The 18963-nt window shown below is 37.6% G+C and overlaps 1 protein-coding gene across 8 annotated transcripts in view; it reads left to right on the top strand.

Annotated features, from left to right (window-relative positions):
* Positions 1–18963, top strand: part of GPHN (gephyrin) — a 314644-nt gene that overhangs the window by 125897 nt on the left and 169784 nt on the right. For all 8 annotated transcript variants that reach the window (XM_075713210.1, XM_075713207.1, XM_075713208.1 and 5 more), the window contains exon 3: positions 3777–3834. In XM_075713210.1, the coding sequence (XP_075569325.1) occupies positions 3777–3834 (58 nt within the window). The remainder of the gene's footprint in view (positions 1–3776; positions 3835–18963) is intronic.

The raw sequence follows: 18963 nt of genomic DNA, 5'->3' as shown, positions 1-18963 counted from the left end.
AAATTGTGGGACCTTTCAGAGATTATCTGTTACATAAACAACGTGAAAAATTAAAGCTAACTTGTTTGTAAAATAATTTCACTATTAAATAATGTGACTTGCTACAGTGTGAAAATACTGCAGTTTGGAAGACAAAGACTTTGCGCAGTAGTTCTCTATAGATGAAGTTTGTGACTGTCTTTTCATCTTACTGGAAGTAGCTGTCTGTATATTTAGCTTTGCTCTTGGTTGGTTGTGTGTTTTTTCTGAGAGGAAACGCCATTTATATTGTAGGAGGCTGGATGTTGTGTTGTTCCACTGGAGAAAAATATAATAAAATCTATAATAAAACTAAAATATGTGAAAGATGAGGAGTGAATCTGCAAAAAATTTGGGTCCCTGGTGAACTAAATTCTGTCCCTTCTAACATCATTCTTTGCTGCATTATATTCTAGTGTCCAAAGCCTACAGCAGTTAATATGTACTCATGCTAGCTGGTCCTTTGCTTTTCTGATTGCAGTGTAATCGCTTCTTGAAACACTGTGGTCAAAAACATTAGCATAAAATGTCCTAACAAAAACAACCTCCAGAGAGAGGTTGCTCCCAAGAAAATGAAAAAATGTATGCCATGTGCAAGTCCTCTGTCACCAAGTGTGTATCATCCTGTAGCTGAAATCTCCTGTGTGTAATTGTCTGGTTGCTGTTCTTTCACGTGTCAGTGATCAAACCAAGGATTGCAAAATAACAAGCAAACTTCCAGACAGGTCACAGTTGATAGTGACACTTGAATGTAATTCAGAGAAATACTCAAAATATAAAGTTTTCCTTAAGTTGGACATACCGATTAATGCATTCATTTTCAGTTCGCCTTGATTTTGCTGTTCTTTCTTACCATTAATCACAATGTTTTTGTTTTTCTCAGTAACTTCTGTGTGTGTGACATTGTGTAGTCCCTTACACTGTGGACTTATCTGACTGTGAGAGATTTATAATAGCGATTTGGTAACACCAAAACACTTTCAAATTTCTTTTCAGAGTATTTACCATGTGGTTGGAATGAACTGGGATTTATGATTTTTGAGTGAAGAGTATGCAGCATGTTTCACAACTGGTTCTGCCTCTGAAGTTCGTTTGGCGAGTGAATTGTATGGCATAATATTTTGTGCGTGAAATTGAAGCTAATGCAGACATTTTGCCAGGAAAAAAGCAAATTGTTTATAAATTTTATCTATATGTTATTGTTCACTACTCACAGGCTGCCAAATAGCTTAAATCCTTTTTTCTCATAGATACGTTATTATATAGTAAAAACAAAATTTCTGTTCCTCACATATATCATACTTATGACCAGTAGAAGAGTTCAGGCTGTGTTAACTGGATCCTCCCAGTGTGCATGATGCCTTTAAACTTCTGTGAAACTCACAACCAAACTTTATATCCAAAGTCAAAAGTCTTTATTATGTCCTGTATAGTACTAGGTTTAACTGGAAGTCTGCTGTGGTGGATCTCTTTTCCAGGAGTTACAAGATGGGGTGAAATCTAATGTTCTGAAATGAAGAAAGTATAGACTTCCTTAAAAACTTAATTTCAGCATGGAGTCATTTATAGAATTGTATATTTATGTGCCTCTGGTTCACTTTCAGTTTCAAATTTGTTGTTACTTATGTATGTAGTCTGGATTTTCAAGCTAAAGATGTCAGTGTAGGATTGAAAATGTATTAAGATGGATATGGTGAGCTGGAGCTATAGGTGAGCGATGGTTTATTTAAATAGTAACATAACTTTTAACATATCTTTCTCTTTCAAAAATGTCAAATTGTGGTAACTGACATTTTACTTTAAAATGTACTATCACTTGGACTGCAACTTGGCAGATTCAGAGTATGTTAAACCCTTGACACAAAACTTTGCAGAAGTATTTGCAGAAAATGATGCTAATTAATGGTTTAAGCAAGCCAGATGAGTTTACTGAGTCAATTATTTTGATTTTTGAAAAATGTTTCTGATGTATTCCAAGAAAGTGCTTAATAGTTTTGCCAAGGGTGGCCAATAAAGAAATCTGCCAGGTGGAATTCCCTGCTGGTGGAGTGCTGGCAGCAGAGGCTCTGTCCTCCCCTTCTGCTAGAGGATAGAAAGTCAATGAAGTTATTTTTCGGATACTCCAGAGTATGGACAGGAATGGATCTGAAAGAACTAAATAAAAACTGTTTTCTTACGGACCTCATTCCAGTACCAGTAGAACTGGTCATGTGCAATGATAACATGCACTGATCTGAGCCATTCCTTGTCACAGTATGATGAAGCAATCCTTCATCATGATGTTAAAACCAATTTCTTGTAGCTATCCCTGGAAACACCATTTGAACAATATAGTCAGATATAGTGAAGAATAAAAGCTCATGTTTGTACTTGCACTGGCAAAAAATAGTTTGAGTTCTCTCCAACTTTCAACTCCATTGATGATGAGCAGCAATAGAAGTTGCAGAGAAAATAGGAGAGAGCAATTGCTACACAAATTGCTCGTGATGAATTTGAATGCTGTAATGTCTGGACCCTGTCTCTGCCTTGGAAATCATAGCTGATACTGCCTGGAGCAGTGATGGACTTCAGACTTGACTTTTCCCATGCAGACTTCATCTTCTGTCTAAAGCCTTCAAACCATTCATTTCTGGGAGTCACTTACTTGTAGAGATATGGAAAGGCAGGACTTATGGGGAAAATCTTAACGTATTTTCTGTGTTACTCTCTTCCCCCCTTTTTAGGTTGAGTAAACAATACATGTAATGATTTTAAGATTGAATATAAGGAAATATATCTGTGTAGAAGTGCTGACAATTGGAAGGAAAAATTCCAATAACAGGGAGATAATACAAATACATATTTGATAGCTGTCTACTGCTTTACAATAAATAGTTTCTTATGTGATTTCCATTTCTGTAGGACCCAGAAAATGACTAGTGTTGCTGTGCAGAGCCAGCGGGGAGGTCATTAGTGCAGTTATATTTTTAGGTCTGAATTGTCACTATCAATGATACTGCTTCATGAAATAAAAGCAGCCATGTCTGCATGTCTCTGAGGAAAATGTAATACTACCATTTATAGTACATGCTATTCATGCATCTTCAGTGTGTGAACTGTTCTGTACCATAAACTTTTGCAGGATGTAGACAAGTAAGTTCAGTAAGTTCAATGTGGAACAAAGTCCCCTAGTTTTCTACATCAGTTCCAACTATTGCGTATCACCGAGTTTTTACTACCAGTCATGAACTCTAGGGGCTTTTCAAATGTGGAAGCCATAGAGTCTGTGTGGTTTTTGAGGTCTGTACATGCACATGTAATTAAAGTTAGAATTTCTAGAATTGCGTTTGGATGCGTTTATTTCATGAAGCTGCTATACAGTCTTAACTGAACACAAAGCACATCAGGCTTCAAATATTTAAACTCATCCATACAACTTGGACAACAAACAAGAAATCGTAGAGTATGATGACTGATGGCTGTTAATACAAAGAACAACATCCTGGTGGTGGTAATTCTGTTTGGTTAACCTAATTCTTATCTTTCAGGCTAGTGTTCTAAAGCTTATGTTAATCACATGAAGATTTTTCTTTGAATAAAGACAGGGGGTTTTTTGCTGTTGTTTTGGGGCTTGGTGGGTTTTACCTCTAAATTGGTAGGAAGGATATTTGTGTTTTGGAACAACTCATGACACTGTTAATATGCTGTGCTTTGTGTTACTGATTCTGAGAACATTTTTATTCTGATTTCAGAGAATATTTTTCTTCTCCTGATTTCAGGTTGGGTGGGACTATATCTGCATACAAGATAGTGCCAGACGAAATAGAAGAAATCAAGGTACAGTATTACTGCCTTTCAACACTGAATTTCTTTGCTTGGAGAATCACAGAAATATTACGTTAAAAAGCCATGTTATTTCTTGCTTTGAAGTGTATCATAGTGGGGGGGAAAAGTGTCTAAAGTAAAATTATTAGATCCATATTTAGGCATCTAAAATATATTTTTTGTTATTTTTACAAGTGCAGTTTACCTTCAGCTTAAGTTAACTTCAGTAGCATTTGTTTGGTGCCAGAAACTTGTGTAATTCAACATATTTCTGTTTTGTTACCTAAAGACCGATAACAGGACTACTGTGAACATTGAGTTATACTTTTGTAACAAAAAAATAAATATACATGTAGTGTCCTTTTGCTTTTGAGATCAAAAGCATATCCTTTTTTTTCAATATTATCTGTCTTAAGAAGCAGATAGTATGAAGTCATTGGTACTCAAAATCATTAAAAGCTCTTTGATTTTGGGGAGTGACAATAAATACTGAAGTTTACCTCCAATGCAATGTGCATTATAAGAAAACTCACTTCAGCTGAATCCACTCATGGAAAGTACTTCGACAATTTGTCTCAATTTTGTTCTTCAGTGGGGTAAAGGATGGGTACTAGGTGTGAATTTGGCCTAGATCTGGTAGCATGGTCTGTGTAGCTGGTTCTTTATTTGATTGGTAGTCAATCAGTCTGACATTGCTTGCTCATTGTGATTACTTAACAAATTGTGCTGTTTCATATACTCATTTTCAGCTGTGCAAAGGGAGTCAAAAGTAGTTTAAAATCTAGTAAAGGGAAGTGGTTGCATAATCGTCTGATCTAGACATGACTTCACAGTGTGTAAAGTTGTGAGGATTTATTCCTCCTCAATTAGCATCAAATGCACTGTAAACAAATACAGTGACTACCTGTATCTGCATCAGTCAAAGTTATCACTCTGCTGTGATCAAAATTTATTTCCTCTGAGATTCATGGACTCCTCTAGCCTGAATTATCAAGAGGAGCATGATTTATTAGGATAGATCCAATGTTTAGACTTTGGTATTAGAAAGAAAGAAAGAAGGTTTTCAAAACTTATTAGTGTTATGTAATATCTTCATGATGTTCTGAGAACTGCACCAAAACTATAAAACCAAAAATGACAAAAACACTAAACCATAGTCTTTCTCCTCTAAAATAAGAAATCCAAACCCACTGACATTTTGCTGATGTTGAAGACAGAGAAAGGGAAGCTGATATTTCTGGCTTCATTGTGCAAACTGAGTTCAGTGAACAAAGAAAAGTAGAATGCTGGGAAATAAATAATTTTATTTTTAGGAACTTACTGTATTAGGCAAGATCAGTAGTCACAGGAATGTAGTTTTTTCCCCCCACCTGCTAAGGAGGCCTCTTCTGATTTTTCAGCTCTTTCTTACTCAGCTGGTGTTTAAATGCTTGAGATCCTAGGAAACAGCAAAGGATGGGTTACTCACTGATCTCAGTTGTGCCAGCATGTAAGTGTGGAGGGAGGATTGTCTTGTTCTAAGTCAGAGCTATATAAAGTGTTTGGAAAAAATCACCTCCTTTACTTGTTTCTAGTAGCTGTCTTGTCTTGTTCAGGTAATGGGTTTTTTTAGGTTGTGACTGAAGTCAGCCCACCTCTCACACCTTAAATAATTGAACTTCTCAAGCTGTAATACAATAGGTGTTATTTGTATGAAATAAGACACTACTGGAAGATGCTAAGACACACTAGCAGTGAGTATAATGGACAAATCTATATCAAATATGGAAAAGTATTCTTTTGTATATATGTATTTTGGATAGCACCTGGCAAACAGGGAGACTAAATATCTTTGCAGTAAATATAGGGGGAGTCTTAACTTCTGAAAGGTTCACCGAGCAGATTTGAGTAGAAAAAGGAGAGAAGAGGAAAAAAAGAGAAAGCAACTGAGATTATTGGAATGTTACTTCTATAGAGGACAGAATCTTCTTCCATGCACAATAGTTCAGACTTATATTGCCTCACAACTCTCCCTCCCATGTTTAAACATGAACTATTAAGGGGTTTAATTTGATGAAATATGCAAGAAGAATAGCTCCTGTTTTAATATATGATTTAACTTGACAGGTTGCTGAATTATATTCACAGGAGTTGGAATATTCATGTTTTCTGATAGTCTTTACAAAGTAAACTGCTTGCTTAAATGGGAAAGGAGGGTACTTTATCAGGCAGAGAGCAGTAATTACTATGACAAATAAATAGGAAGTCTCTTTGACGGCGTTTCCATATATTCTAGAAAAGGTGGTAGATTAAACTCTTTTACAGCTCAAAATAATTTCTGAGGAAAACATGTATTGATTTTGTTAATTCACGTAATTACATCTTCGGTAGAACACCATTGTAAGCAGAGACTGTATCTCTGAGTTTATGGAAGAGGAAAAGTCTGTAAGCCTTAATATACCTGCTGGTTGAAAAGTATTTTTAGAAGATTAATTAAATGCATGTTTCTAAATGTATTAGTAATTTAAAAAATAACCTACATACTATATATATATATATGAGAATTTACTTGTCCATATTGCAATACTCAGCAAATTTTAACGTGTTTATAATGTTTCCATTCTGGAGTGTTTAGAATATATTTATCCTTGCATGTGAGTGTGATTTTACTATGTGTATATATGTACTGTGAGATCATATACAGTTTATTTATCTAGAATATTGCCTGTACATACGTGTGCCTATTTCTTTGAATGAGTGCATATGGTCAGTGTTGGGTATAATCGAGGGAGCGTATCCCACTTACCAAAATTAAGTAGTGTCTGGCGTGCTTATAGGCATGTGAATTAGGAGTATTTATGGCAGAAGTGATAGTATGTACCCTAACTACCCTCATGCACCATGTCAAGTTTAGGAAGAACTGTGTGGAACCAATCACCACTACGGTTCCTCAGCATCTGTATCAGCCTGAAACGGAGTGTGATGTAACTTACCTTCCCTAGATTTTTGTCATAGGTGCTTAGGTTCCCAAAGTGAGAGCACTCAACAGGTAACCACATGAAGATACCATCACAGATTTCCCCCAAAAAACTTTTCTAGAAGGTAGAAATGTCTTTTATCACAGGATCTTCAGGACCAATGCTTCAATAAGAGAAGCTTTCAGAGGAGGAAAACCTGAGTGAATGCTTAAATGGATGTACTGCCATCTGCATTCCTGTAATTTCTCTACACCAGTTAAAGCAATGGCACTTCATTGTCAGTACCTGCTGGTTTTAAAATACTGCAGGAACTGATGAAGACAGTAAATACAGGAATTACAGCATATTTCTGAGAAAGTGTCACTGTTTTGACTTTCTCTAGATTTCTGTTCTCATCAGAATTATTTATCCTGTAAGCAAGGAGCTTTTCCAACTTGCAGAAATGCTCTGGCAGATTTCAGCCTTGCTCTTTGTCCACTGTAGTAGTCAGTATGTTGTGCCTAAAGGAGAGGTCTTCCAAGCCAAATAATTTAATGTGCGTAGGGACCAATAAGCATATCAGGCAACACTGGTTTTGAAGAACATCTTCTGGCTGGAAATTAAAGCAATTGCATTTGAAAGGAAAGGAATAACAACAAACTTAATGTTTTTTTATTTCTAGTTAATGACATTCATGACAAAATACAATTTTGTTTACAGTGTAGAGTTTGCCAACAGTAAAGAGCAATTTATGACCAATGAGGGAAAGTTTTGTGTGATGTGCCTGTAGATTATTTTATATATCAACAGTAGCATCTTATAGTTTATAATACCATGAGAGATGCTCTTTTTGATTGCAGCATTCTGTCATTACAAAGGAAATACATGATATTGTGAAGAATGATTATTTTAGAGGAAGACTTGGTGAATGAGAAGACCATTCATTAACAGATTTCTAAAAAAAATACTTGGTTTGCTAGGATTTGCAAGTCAACACCAGAAGGGAATTTAATTGTTCTTTTTTTTTTTTTTTTAAGTGCTTCCCCATATGCTTTTCATGTAGGCATATGCATGCATCTCATCATCTCAAGACCAGAAATGAATTTGACAACAGGTGTTCAATTCATAAATGTAATATGCACAAGACAGACATTGCCATTGTATTTCATTCTTGTAATACTTGTGGTACAAGACAGATATTCCAGTGTAGAGAACAAGGTTAAAAGGTTACCTCCTCTGGAGGTTAATTTTAAGAAATCTTGTTAGAAATTTTTTCTTAGTATTGGTTATAAATTTGTGAATTTAGATGTAAAGCAGTTCTGGAGGAAGATGGGAATTTTTTTTAGTTCCATTTTCCACCCTTTCACACAGAGACATACTTTATGCTTCTCAAAGACTACCTGTAATTCTTCTATAGTTGCTCTTTAAATGAAAGCACATTTCATATATAAATATGAATATGTGTAAAGTATTAAAGGCTGCATTTAAGACTACAGACCTTTTCCCCTGGATAATGATAGGATAGCTCTCTTTTTTTTTTCTTTAGAAGTATGTGTTCACTTAATAGTTTAACATATGAAAATCCTTTTCATGAATAGCTGAAACACATTCTTCTCAGATTGTCTTAAGTCTGTGAGGCAACAGACTCCAGTGATAAAGATCCAGGAGTAGAAAATCATAAAAAATGTGAGAGAGGGGGAAGTAGCCAGAAGGGAAATGGGGAACACTGTGTCTTCTTAGAAGTCAGTTGCCTAGATGACTTAGGAATTAATAAGATTTTAACTTTTCCACACAATTGTATTTAGGAACATCTTATGAACAAAGTAAGCTGATCTCAGTATCAGTGAGCTGCATTTCAGAGCAAAGGTGGATTCTCTGCCATCAAAAGTATGCGTCTTTGAAATTATTACAAATGCAATCAGTCTGTTCAGAGGCTTTCTCAGAGATCATCTGGTTTGTAGACCTTGTGGTGTCATATACCTGTGCCAGAATCTGTTCTTTATGCTGGTAGGAGTAGCTGATGAAACTCATGCAACCTCTGTGTGCAGCCAAGAGACACTGGCCTTGATCCTTCAAAGCATTTTCATGTTTATCAATATGTGGAAAAAATAAGTAACAATTTGTTAACAAGTGCCAGTTTACAGTCCTGTATCAAAAAACACAAATGAAAGAAAGGTAGTCATTAATACTGTGGTGGATAGTCCATAAGAACAGAATTGTGGTTCAGAATACTGAGACTTCACAAAACTGGCTTCATATCTTGATAGGAGGCAGTAGGGCATTTAAATATTTCTTGCCTCTTCTACAGAATCAACAATGCATTACAGAAACAAGGAGATGTGCTGTCATCCCAGTTTTGCATAGAAGTTTAAGTCCTGGATCTGGTTTATTTCATCATAGCATTGATGTTCATCTGCTAAGTGTGTCAGCATTTGCCGAGGCTCTCCACAAAAAGTTTCCCCAAGGTTTATGATGGGAGGCATTGCAATTTGGTGATAATGCTGAGATTATTGCTCTGTGTATCTGTTTGGATCCAGCACAAACAAAAAATAGATTTCCCTCGAGTGACCAGTCAGAATAAGAGTGTTTTGAAGAGGCTCAAGGTGTTTAAACTATGCACTCCCACCAGTCCCATTACTGAGAAACGTAAAGCACCAGGAAGCTTTACAATTTACCTTGCAGGAAGGACAATTTTGGTTCTCAGTTTTTCTGCCAGTGTTTTCCTTCTTCTACCTCTCAGATTAAAATTACTAACTCATGGCACAACAGCTCTTACTGAGTAGCATGACATAAAAGGATACTATCAATTGAATGCCTAATGATTATTAATAAGTAGTGTCTCCATAGACTCCAAAGCTTACAGATACAAGTTGAAAAAGATTTAAAGGCAATGTTTGATGGTCACATGTGTTTTTCCATGATTAGATTTCTAGTCATGCTGGACTGTGTGTTGGCTAAAATGGAGGGCTTGTCTTTTAACTCTCTTAACATGCACTCAGAGTCTCACCCTCCAGTAGACAGTGTCATTGTGCTCCTGCAGCCAAGAAAAGAAGTTTCTAAAAGGATTTTCAAGTGTCCCAACCACTAACAAAAAATAGACACTATTCTGAGATCTCAATTTAGTGTATGAAATCCCTGATAAAATTCCAGATTTGGATCTCCTACTTGGTTCTCACGTTTCCATAAAGGAGACTTTCTTATGGCCATGAATCCAGCTAGGACAATTGTGAAGTGAGATGTGTTATGTTAGAACAACTTTACGTCTCATCATATTTCCCTGTAATTAAAGTTTACCTGATGCACACACGGATTTCTTCCTGAGTTAATTTCTAAGTCCTGCATTATCAGAGTCAATCACTGATTAGTATTCTTTTTTGAGCTACATGTGACTCCCAAAAAATGTAAATTACATTGTTTAGATGACAGAAAGAACCTTGAGTTTTTACTTGCTGTATTAATCCTTAAATGATCTTGCAGACTTTTGTTGGTTTCCATGCTGGAGAGAATGAAAGGTTTGTGAGTGAGATGATGTGACAAAATCACGAAAAACATTATATGAAACAAGAAGTTACTTTAATTGTTTGTCTGTGACCAGGCACACTCACACAAGCAAAATACAAGCGTTTCATAAGAATGCCTTTTCTATTGTGGGATTCTTTTTCTCACCTATGAAGCCAGTAGTTGTTGTGGATATTGTTTTTGACTCTTGGATTGTTTCTGCTCTAATAGGTTTGAGACTCTTTTTGCCTGAAGCACATGACTCTTATCCATGCTATACCTATTGCTATCTCAAGTTTTTGTATAGAAACTCCTTAGGGAGTACTCACTGAAGGGGCTTTTCATCTGTTTATCTCCTCTTCTGTGGATGATAGATACTCACTGCAATCACAGACCTCTCAAACAAAAAAACACCTGTACAAAAAGAATTTAAAATGAGGGATGGCCGAAGTGTCTGTGTCGCTCTTCCCTGACTGTTGGAGAACAGGATTCAGCCCTGCCCTTGTGGATGTTCCCTGGCATTTGATGGGATTTCTTTTAGGCCCAGGCAGTTGCTGGCATTACCAGTATTACAGACATACTCCATTTTTCCTCTCTGCCTTGCTGCTTCTGTACTGTTTTGAAAGATGTGCATGATGTAAACCAAGCAACTGGGGCAGGGGAAGCTGAGCATCTGCATTTTTTGGCATCTGGCACTGAAGAGGCTGATTGACTTTTTTTGATTTGGAAGAGACACTAGCAAGTATCTAGGGGGTGGCCCAAATTTTTTTACATCTGTTAATAGTGATCAGAGTTTGATCACTATTAGGACTGCTGAGTGTATTTCAAGCACTCCTCTGCTTTTCTGTCAAGGACATCAAATGCCTAGATGCTCTGGATGAAAAAGTGTACTTACTAACTTTCTACATGAAAATAGGAATTATCACTTCTTGTTTTCCTGCTGTCTTCCATCTTATGTTTCACAGACTCTATGGCCTCAGATACCACATGGCTCCAGAAATGACAGAGGAGACCACCTCACCAAGCTACCTTCCACTTACAAGCTGTCTTGAATATAGAAGATGCTGAAGCATTGTTACTAATTCCTGATCTAATGTGAGAAGGATTTGAACAAATGCATTTTATATTTTATTGTGAAATTTGGTCTTATGAACATCCAAAAGAAGTTTAGCCTTTGTGTTGCAGATCAGGGAATATTGCAGCATGTGGAAGGGAAGGGCAGGAAGACAGTGAATCCATTTAAGTTGAAATGCCATGCCAATGATTTAAAATAATTTTAGTAATATTATTATTTACTTTCCAAAGCAAACAACATAGTTCTGTAGTTCTCCTGCAAAGAGAGAATTATCTGTAGGATGAAGAAAGAAAAATAGCTGAAAGTTAATTTACAAGACAAACCAGTATATTGTTGATCTTTCAAGCCTTTCTGGTTACTCAGCATTTAAGCATTCTTGGTGCTGATGCCTTTAAGAGGGGAGATTAATGTGTAACAGATTTTTTCATTACTACAGTCCTGTTTGTCTATTAAATCTTTCTTCACTAACTACATTAGAAACAAACAACAAGAGATTTCAAATCTGTTTTCCAGCATAAAAAATATCTCTGCTTCTCTCTGTGGCCATAGTAACCAATTTTCTCTGACTTCCTCCGGGCTTTCTTTCATTTTCCATTTTTGCTAAATACTATCTCTGTATCAGTCATCATGTGAAACCTAGTTAGGTCTCGGGGCATCTTCTTACTTGCTCTAGCACAGTTCATGTGCTTTTCATCTGACCCAGTATACTGGGCAATGTTTTCAGTGGCTTCCGTTCTCACTGGAAAAGTCAATTCTTAAATGGCATCTCACTTAGCCTGAATGAGAGGAGAAAGCAAAGCTCAGCTTCATTAAGCAGCAAATAGCTTTTTGGCAAGTATATAAGTAAATCGAGTTTATGTAAAAGCCCTAATCATTTTCCATGTGACCTGTTAGATTAAGTTTTGTTTGGTTCTATTTACCCTATAAGAATGTATTCTGGTGACTCTTTTTTGAGATCTATGAAGGAAGTTTAATGTTGTCCTATCATAACTGATAATGTCATAGTTTTTTAGGGGCTTGACTGAGGGAGATCTACAGTGTGATCTTTTCTTGTGGTGAATAGATTTCTGAAAGTTCTTTCTTTTTATGATTGTCAAAACAGATTAATACTGGTACTGTATATATAGGAAAAAAGGAGATCAGCTGATTTAAAAAAAAAAACCTTCAGGTTCTACAGCTATTTACAGGTAGTATCTTAGTGAATTATGAAAACTATTATTTGTAAAGAAATTAAGTATAACTGCAAATAAGGCCATTGAAATACTGAGTGATTGGGTGACAAACCATCTGATGAAATTCAGTGGAGGCAAGTGTTAAGTGATGTATATGGGAGGTGTGAAAAAATCCTAAATTTGCATATAAAATAGGGGGCTGTAATTTGACTCTTCCAATCCATGAATGAGGTCTGGGAAGTGTGCTAAGGTAGTTACTACTAGCTCAGCGTTCAGGAGCAACTGAAGGGGAGGGGGAAAAAAAAAAAAAAAGACTGCAAGGAATTATTAGGAAAGGAAGCAAGACCCAAACACAGAACCTCTTCTGTTATGTATGAGCCTCTGGTGCCCCACCATATAGAATGGTGTGTGAAGGGCTGATGCCCTAATCACAAAAATGACACAGTAGGGCTGAAAAAGATTTAGAGTCAGATTATAAAAATTATCTAATTTATAGAAACGCTTCCATATGAGGAACAGATAAAGAGACTGAGACAGAAACATACACAAGTGGCACATTTGGTTGCATTTCAGCAACATTCTTCCTTATTTCTGCTGCACTTTATAAATTAACTCTCATGCTTATTGTAAGACTGCCTGAAAGCAGGTGCTGAAGCTTTGACTATATGTCTTCTTTTGGTTGATAATCTACTGATTGTAAGGGGCGGGGGAGAAAAAAAGAAAAGTGTTCCTAATAACAGAAAGCATTCACTTAAAACTGCTGAAGCTGAAACCTTATCTGGTTGTAACACAGCAGTCACCTCTCCATCAGAAACCGGTTCAATAGATTGTATTTTTCTGAAAAAGATTTGTAACTGGTAGACTGCAGATAATTCTGCTAAAATAGTGTAGTTCATTTTGCTTTCATAGCATGTTTTCTATCTGGATGCTTTTTTATTTTGTGTTTTAATGGCTTGATTGGAAAAACACAGTAGGAAGACACCAAAGACTACACATGCCTCCCTGTGATATGCAAGCCTGTAATAGAGTGATGCTTAGTACTTAAGTGTGTGATTACACCTAATTAAACTTTTCTGATAATTACAATTTTTTTGTGGTGCCCTAATCCTATTAGTTACCTTGTCATATGTAGGGTCCACTGTCTAAAACAGAACAGGAAACAGGAAATGTTTTTAACAGAAAACCAACCAAAAACTTCCTTCAAGGAATACCATAAGGGAATGATGAAAAATAGTGTTAACAGACGTGTTGAACTATGTGGCTAGAGGCGTTTTGTTTGCTCAGACGCTTTTTTTAATCAGATGCACAAGATTCATCTGAGATTCATGCTGATGAGCTGTATCTGAGCACAGATGTAAAATGGAAAGTTGTAAGTGGATTCTATGTTTTATTGAGTATGTTCAGCTCATCTCATCTCTGACAGTGCACAGAGCTTGAACGTTGGCTTGACTGGTGTCCTAAAGGCTTCTACAAATGGATGTCTTCTAGCTAAACAAAATCAGAGCAAAGCATGTGGAGACGCAGTTAAAAATGCCTGCCTTAGCCCTAGCCACCACATCCCTAGTGCCAAGAACTGAACATTTATCTTGAGCCATGTCTGTGTTACCAAGTCATGCAAACCAATAAAATGCATCTAACTATAAAGTAAAGCATTTGGTGGTGGAGATCCAGCATCCACATCATATGTTCTTTGATATGTTTTATTTCAAACTACTTCTAGTATGATTCTGTGAACCATGTGCCTGTTAACAGCTGGAGTGGATTACATGTGCTGCTGAAGTCCATCTTCCAAATAAGTTTTATCTGAAAGGATTCCAGTTCATATGCTTAAAAACTACTTTGTGATATGAACCAAAGTGGTAAGCAGAGAGCTGTGCAAAGTACACTGGTGTTTTGAACTAACAGGTATGGTAGACACGTCCCCAGCCTCCAGCACATATATTCTCATGCTACAACATATCAAGGTTAGTAATAATGTGAAATTCATAATACAGTATCATCATCACCAATGAAACACTGTTGTCTGAGCTAAGTACTTACAGAGTGCTCAGTCATGCTGTCAGACTATTAAAAAAAGAAGATGGTCTAGACCAGTGGTCTGCAAATTTTTTGATCGTTCACCACATCAGTAAAATATTTTTGAGCACGCACCCCCCAATATATGTATATATTTTTATATATATATTTTCTCCCTGAACCCCAGTGGATCATAGAAACATAGAATCATTTAGGTTGGAAAAGATCTTTAAGATCATTGAGTCCAACTGTAAACCTAACGCTGCCAAGTCCACCACTAAACCATGTCCCTAAGTGCTACACCTACATGTCTGTTAAGTACCTCCAGGGATAATGACTCAACCACTTCCCTGGGCAGCCTGTTTCAATGCTTGATAACCCTTTCAGTGAAGAAATTGTCATGGTTTAACCCCAGTCAGCATCTAAGCATCACACAGCCACTCACTCACCACCACCACCCCACCACCACCCCCAGTGGGATGGGGGAGAAAATTGGGGGGAAAAAAGTAAAACCCATAGGTTGAGATAGAGGCAGTTTCATAGGACAGCAGAGGAAGAGAAAGTAATAATAATAATAATGATAAAAGAATATACAAAGCAAGTGCTGCACAATGCAATAGCTCACCACCCGCTGACCGGTGCCCAGCCAGTTCCCGAGCAGCGATCGCTGCTCCCCGGCCAACCCCCCCCCCCGCGCCCCCCCAGTTTATATACTGAGCATGATGTCATATGGTATGGAATAGCCCTTTGGCCAGTTTGGGTCAGCTGTCCTGGCTGTGCCCCCTCCCAGCTTCTTGTGCACCTGGCAGAGCATGGGAAGCTGAAAAGTCCTTGACTAGCACGAGCAGTACTTAGCAACAACTCAAACATCAGTTTGTTATAGCATTCTTCTCCTACTAAATCCAAAACACAGCACTATGCCAGCTGAAACCAGGACAAAATTTTTCCTAATATCCAATCTAAACCTCCCCTGGCACAACTTGACTTGTTGTCCTATCACTTGTTGTCTTATGTCCAACCTCTTGTCCTATCACTTGCTACTCAGGAAGAGAGACTGACACGCACCTCACTGCAACCTCCTTTCAGGTAGTTGTAGAGAGCAATAAGGTCTCCCCTCAGCCTCCTCTTCTCCGGACTAAACAATCCCACTTCCTTCAGTTGTTCCCCATAAGACTTGCTCTCCAGACCCTTCACCAGCTTTGTTGCCCTTCTTTGGTCATGCTCCAGCATCTCAATGTCTTTCTTGTATTGAGGGGCCCAAAACTGGACACAGTATTCAAGGTGCAGCCTCACCAGTGCCAAGAACAGGGGGACAATCACTTCTGTGCTCCTGCTGGCCTCGCTATTCCTGATACAAGCCAGGATACTGTTGGCCTTCTTGGCCACCTGGGCACACTGCTGGCTCATGTTCAGCCAGCTGTCAACCAACACCCCCAGGTCCTTTTCAGCCAGGCAGCTTTCCAGCCACTCTCCCCCAAACCTGTAGCGTTGTATGGGGTTGTTGTGCCCGAAGTGCAGGACCTGGCACTTGGCCTTGTTGAACTTCATACAGTTGGCCTCGGCCCATCAATCCAGCCTGTCCAGGTCCCTTTGCAGAGCCTTCCTACCCTCAAGCACATCAACACTCCCACCCAACTTGGTGTCATCCACAAACTTGCTGAGGGTGCACTCAATCTCCTCTTCCAGATCACTGATAAAGATATTAAACAGAACTGTCCTCAATACTGAGCCCTGGGGAACACCACTTGTGACCGGCCGCCAACTGGATTTAACTCCATTCACCACAACTCTTTGGGCCTGACCATCCAGCCAGTTTTTTACCCAGCGAAGAGTATGCCCCTCCAAGCCACAAGCAGCCAGTTTCTCCAGGAGAATGCTGTGGGAAATGGTGTCAAAGGCTTTACTAAAGTCCAGGTAGACAACATCCACAGCCTTTCCCTCATCCACTAAGCTGGTCACCTTGTCATAGAAGGAGATCAGGTTGGTCATCATCCTGCACGCACCCCACTTTGGAGACTGTTAGTCTAGACTATTGAAATGATTTACTGGTTCAGGGAGCATCACAACAGTAAGTAATGAAAAACAGCCCCGTTTAGCTGGTTTCTAGATTGCTCAGTACTAATCACTCCATAGATAACAGAATTCTTAAGAGAATTAATTTTTAATTCTCCCACACTTTGGGTTTATGTAAGTTTGGTTTTGAGTCAAGTTGTTATTTTACTTCTGTGCCTGTCATAGTTTACTGAAATATCACCCAGTGTTCAAAATTTCATGTGAGGTGTTTATAAAAGTGAAAAAAACGCAGAAGTGTTACTTGAACTCATTAGTATATTAATGAAAATCCTCTTGACAATAAGTTGTTAAAAAGATCCAGAAAAAAATTGCAGGAAGAGGTCTATTGCACATTAAAAAATACTATATAGCAACAGTTTTAAGTAAGGAAGCCCAGCAGATATGTTAACAAGCTGAAAGGAATTCTTCCCCCAAAGTCTGCTCCTGTAACACAAGCACATAGGAGAAAAAAAGCTTTCCCAAGAGCTGCTTCTGTTTTTTCTCTGAGATTAAAAGCTTTATTGTGTTAATTAGCATCAATAACCACCATATTTTATCTGGTTGTTTAGTTTATGTGAGCCATAGTTTATGGAATTGTTTCTCTTCATGGCTTTTACATAAGGGAGGTAAGAAGTGATGCCACAGGGTGGGGAGAAGACAGACACAAGTGCAGGGTGCAGGTGTTGCCTGAAGGAAGTGGGTCCATCTTGGGTGCAGGCATCAGATTCCTAAGGAAGTGGGATCGATATGGACAAATTATCTCAGAGAGCTATGGTTGTAACAAAAGCCAGTTCTTTTTGCCGTGGAGTGTGGAGACAACACTGTTGATGTATTTGATTGGACAACAGTAGTATTATGTATTTGGATGCAAGATTAAGTAGTTTGCGAAACAGAATGTTTTGATATTACAATACACGTAATGTAATTTGCTGTGGTCAAAGTCACAACATTTGCTCTTTTGGAATATCTTTGAGCTCCCTATAAAAGTGTTTCCTAGCATGCGCCTATCTAGGCAAGAAAAATTATTCTTTTCAAGTTAAACACTAAGATAAGATTAAAGTTTAATGTTTCTCTTTCTCATTGTCCCTTTGCTTTTGATACGTTCTTTTTCTGGATACCTCCATGATAAAATAGAACTATCATTTTGATTTTACTTACTGTAATACTGCTTCTGTACCTTTCCATTATAGTAGGATTTCAGAAATGACGTGACTTTGTTCTTAGAGAAATGTATAAGGGAGAGAATGCCACTGAATCATCAGAGTTCAGTAAAGGGGCAGTGGTCACAGAGTTTTACTTTTTTAAAATATTCTTTTATAAAAAATACGCAAGGATTTCTAGGATTGTTCTGTCAGAAATGTTTGCATTCAGTTTCAGTTGCCCCATCATTCTGACAAGATTAGGTGGAATGTTAAGACTGCAAAGGTAACACATATTCGCTTTCACCATTTCTGTATAGACTGACATTTCTGTTTTCTCTTATTGTTTATCATCTGCTTTGTTACTGTTGTTATGCTCTATCAAAATAGCCTTGTACCTTAAAATTACAAATACTGTAACAGTTTCACGGTGTTGCTTCAGTAGCATGATGACATAAACCTCTCTGTGTAGAAATAGGCTGATCCCTTATGGAAATTTATACTGCTCAGTCCTGTCATTTTAAAGGGTTCTTCTGCATTCTTACCAGTAAAGTGGTCTTGGTAGCCGAACATAATTTAAAATAAGTGAGAATTACCTAACATTTATCATTCTTGAAAATAAAGCTATGTGTCTGAGGATACCTTATGAAGACAAGAGCTTAATGTCAAGAGGTTTTAAAATTCTTGTCCATCTTAGGTAAAACAGAAAACAACCATTCTTTATGTATTTGGAGCAAGGAATGTGTTCTATATTTTAATAAAAATTTCTAGGGAATAATGCTCTATAAAAAAGGCAGTGTGTAAAAATAAAGCTGAGTGTCATTTGGGACACTGAACCTAACGCTTTAGTTTCACAGAGTACCTTGAGGCTGTAAAAGACAACAGACAGTTATCCTCAGGCTCTTCTGCAGGAAGGATGCCTAAGTTTAAAATCAGGCAACTGTAAAGAACTGCTTTACATACAAAAGCTCCAAATGTCTCTAAGTATTGTGCAGAACTGTGAATGCTTCTGTAGGTGAGAAAACCAAAGGGATGGTTGTGTTTCAAAAATTAAAAAATGGGTATTTGTGAAGTATTATGCTCTAAGTGTAATTAAAGCTTTCACATGCATGATATCTTCACTGAGTTGACTTCTGAGAGATCCAGCAAAAGAAATAAGCAATACAAGTGCACAGATAAAGGGAAATGATGAGATTTTCTGTGATTCAGTCTTTTCTGCAGACCTAACTATGAAAAGCACTTAGGACTCACAT

Source organism: Pelecanus crispus, chromosome 6 (genome assembly GCF_030463565.1).
Source record: "Pelecanus crispus isolate bPelCri1 chromosome 6, bPelCri1.pri, whole genome shotgun sequence".
NCBI classification, from domain to species: domain Eukaryota; kingdom Metazoa; phylum Chordata; class Aves; order Pelecaniformes; family Pelecanidae; genus Pelecanus; species Pelecanus crispus.
Note: the sequence above shows the minus strand (reverse complement) of the source record. Positions and strands in the feature narration are given on the sequence as shown.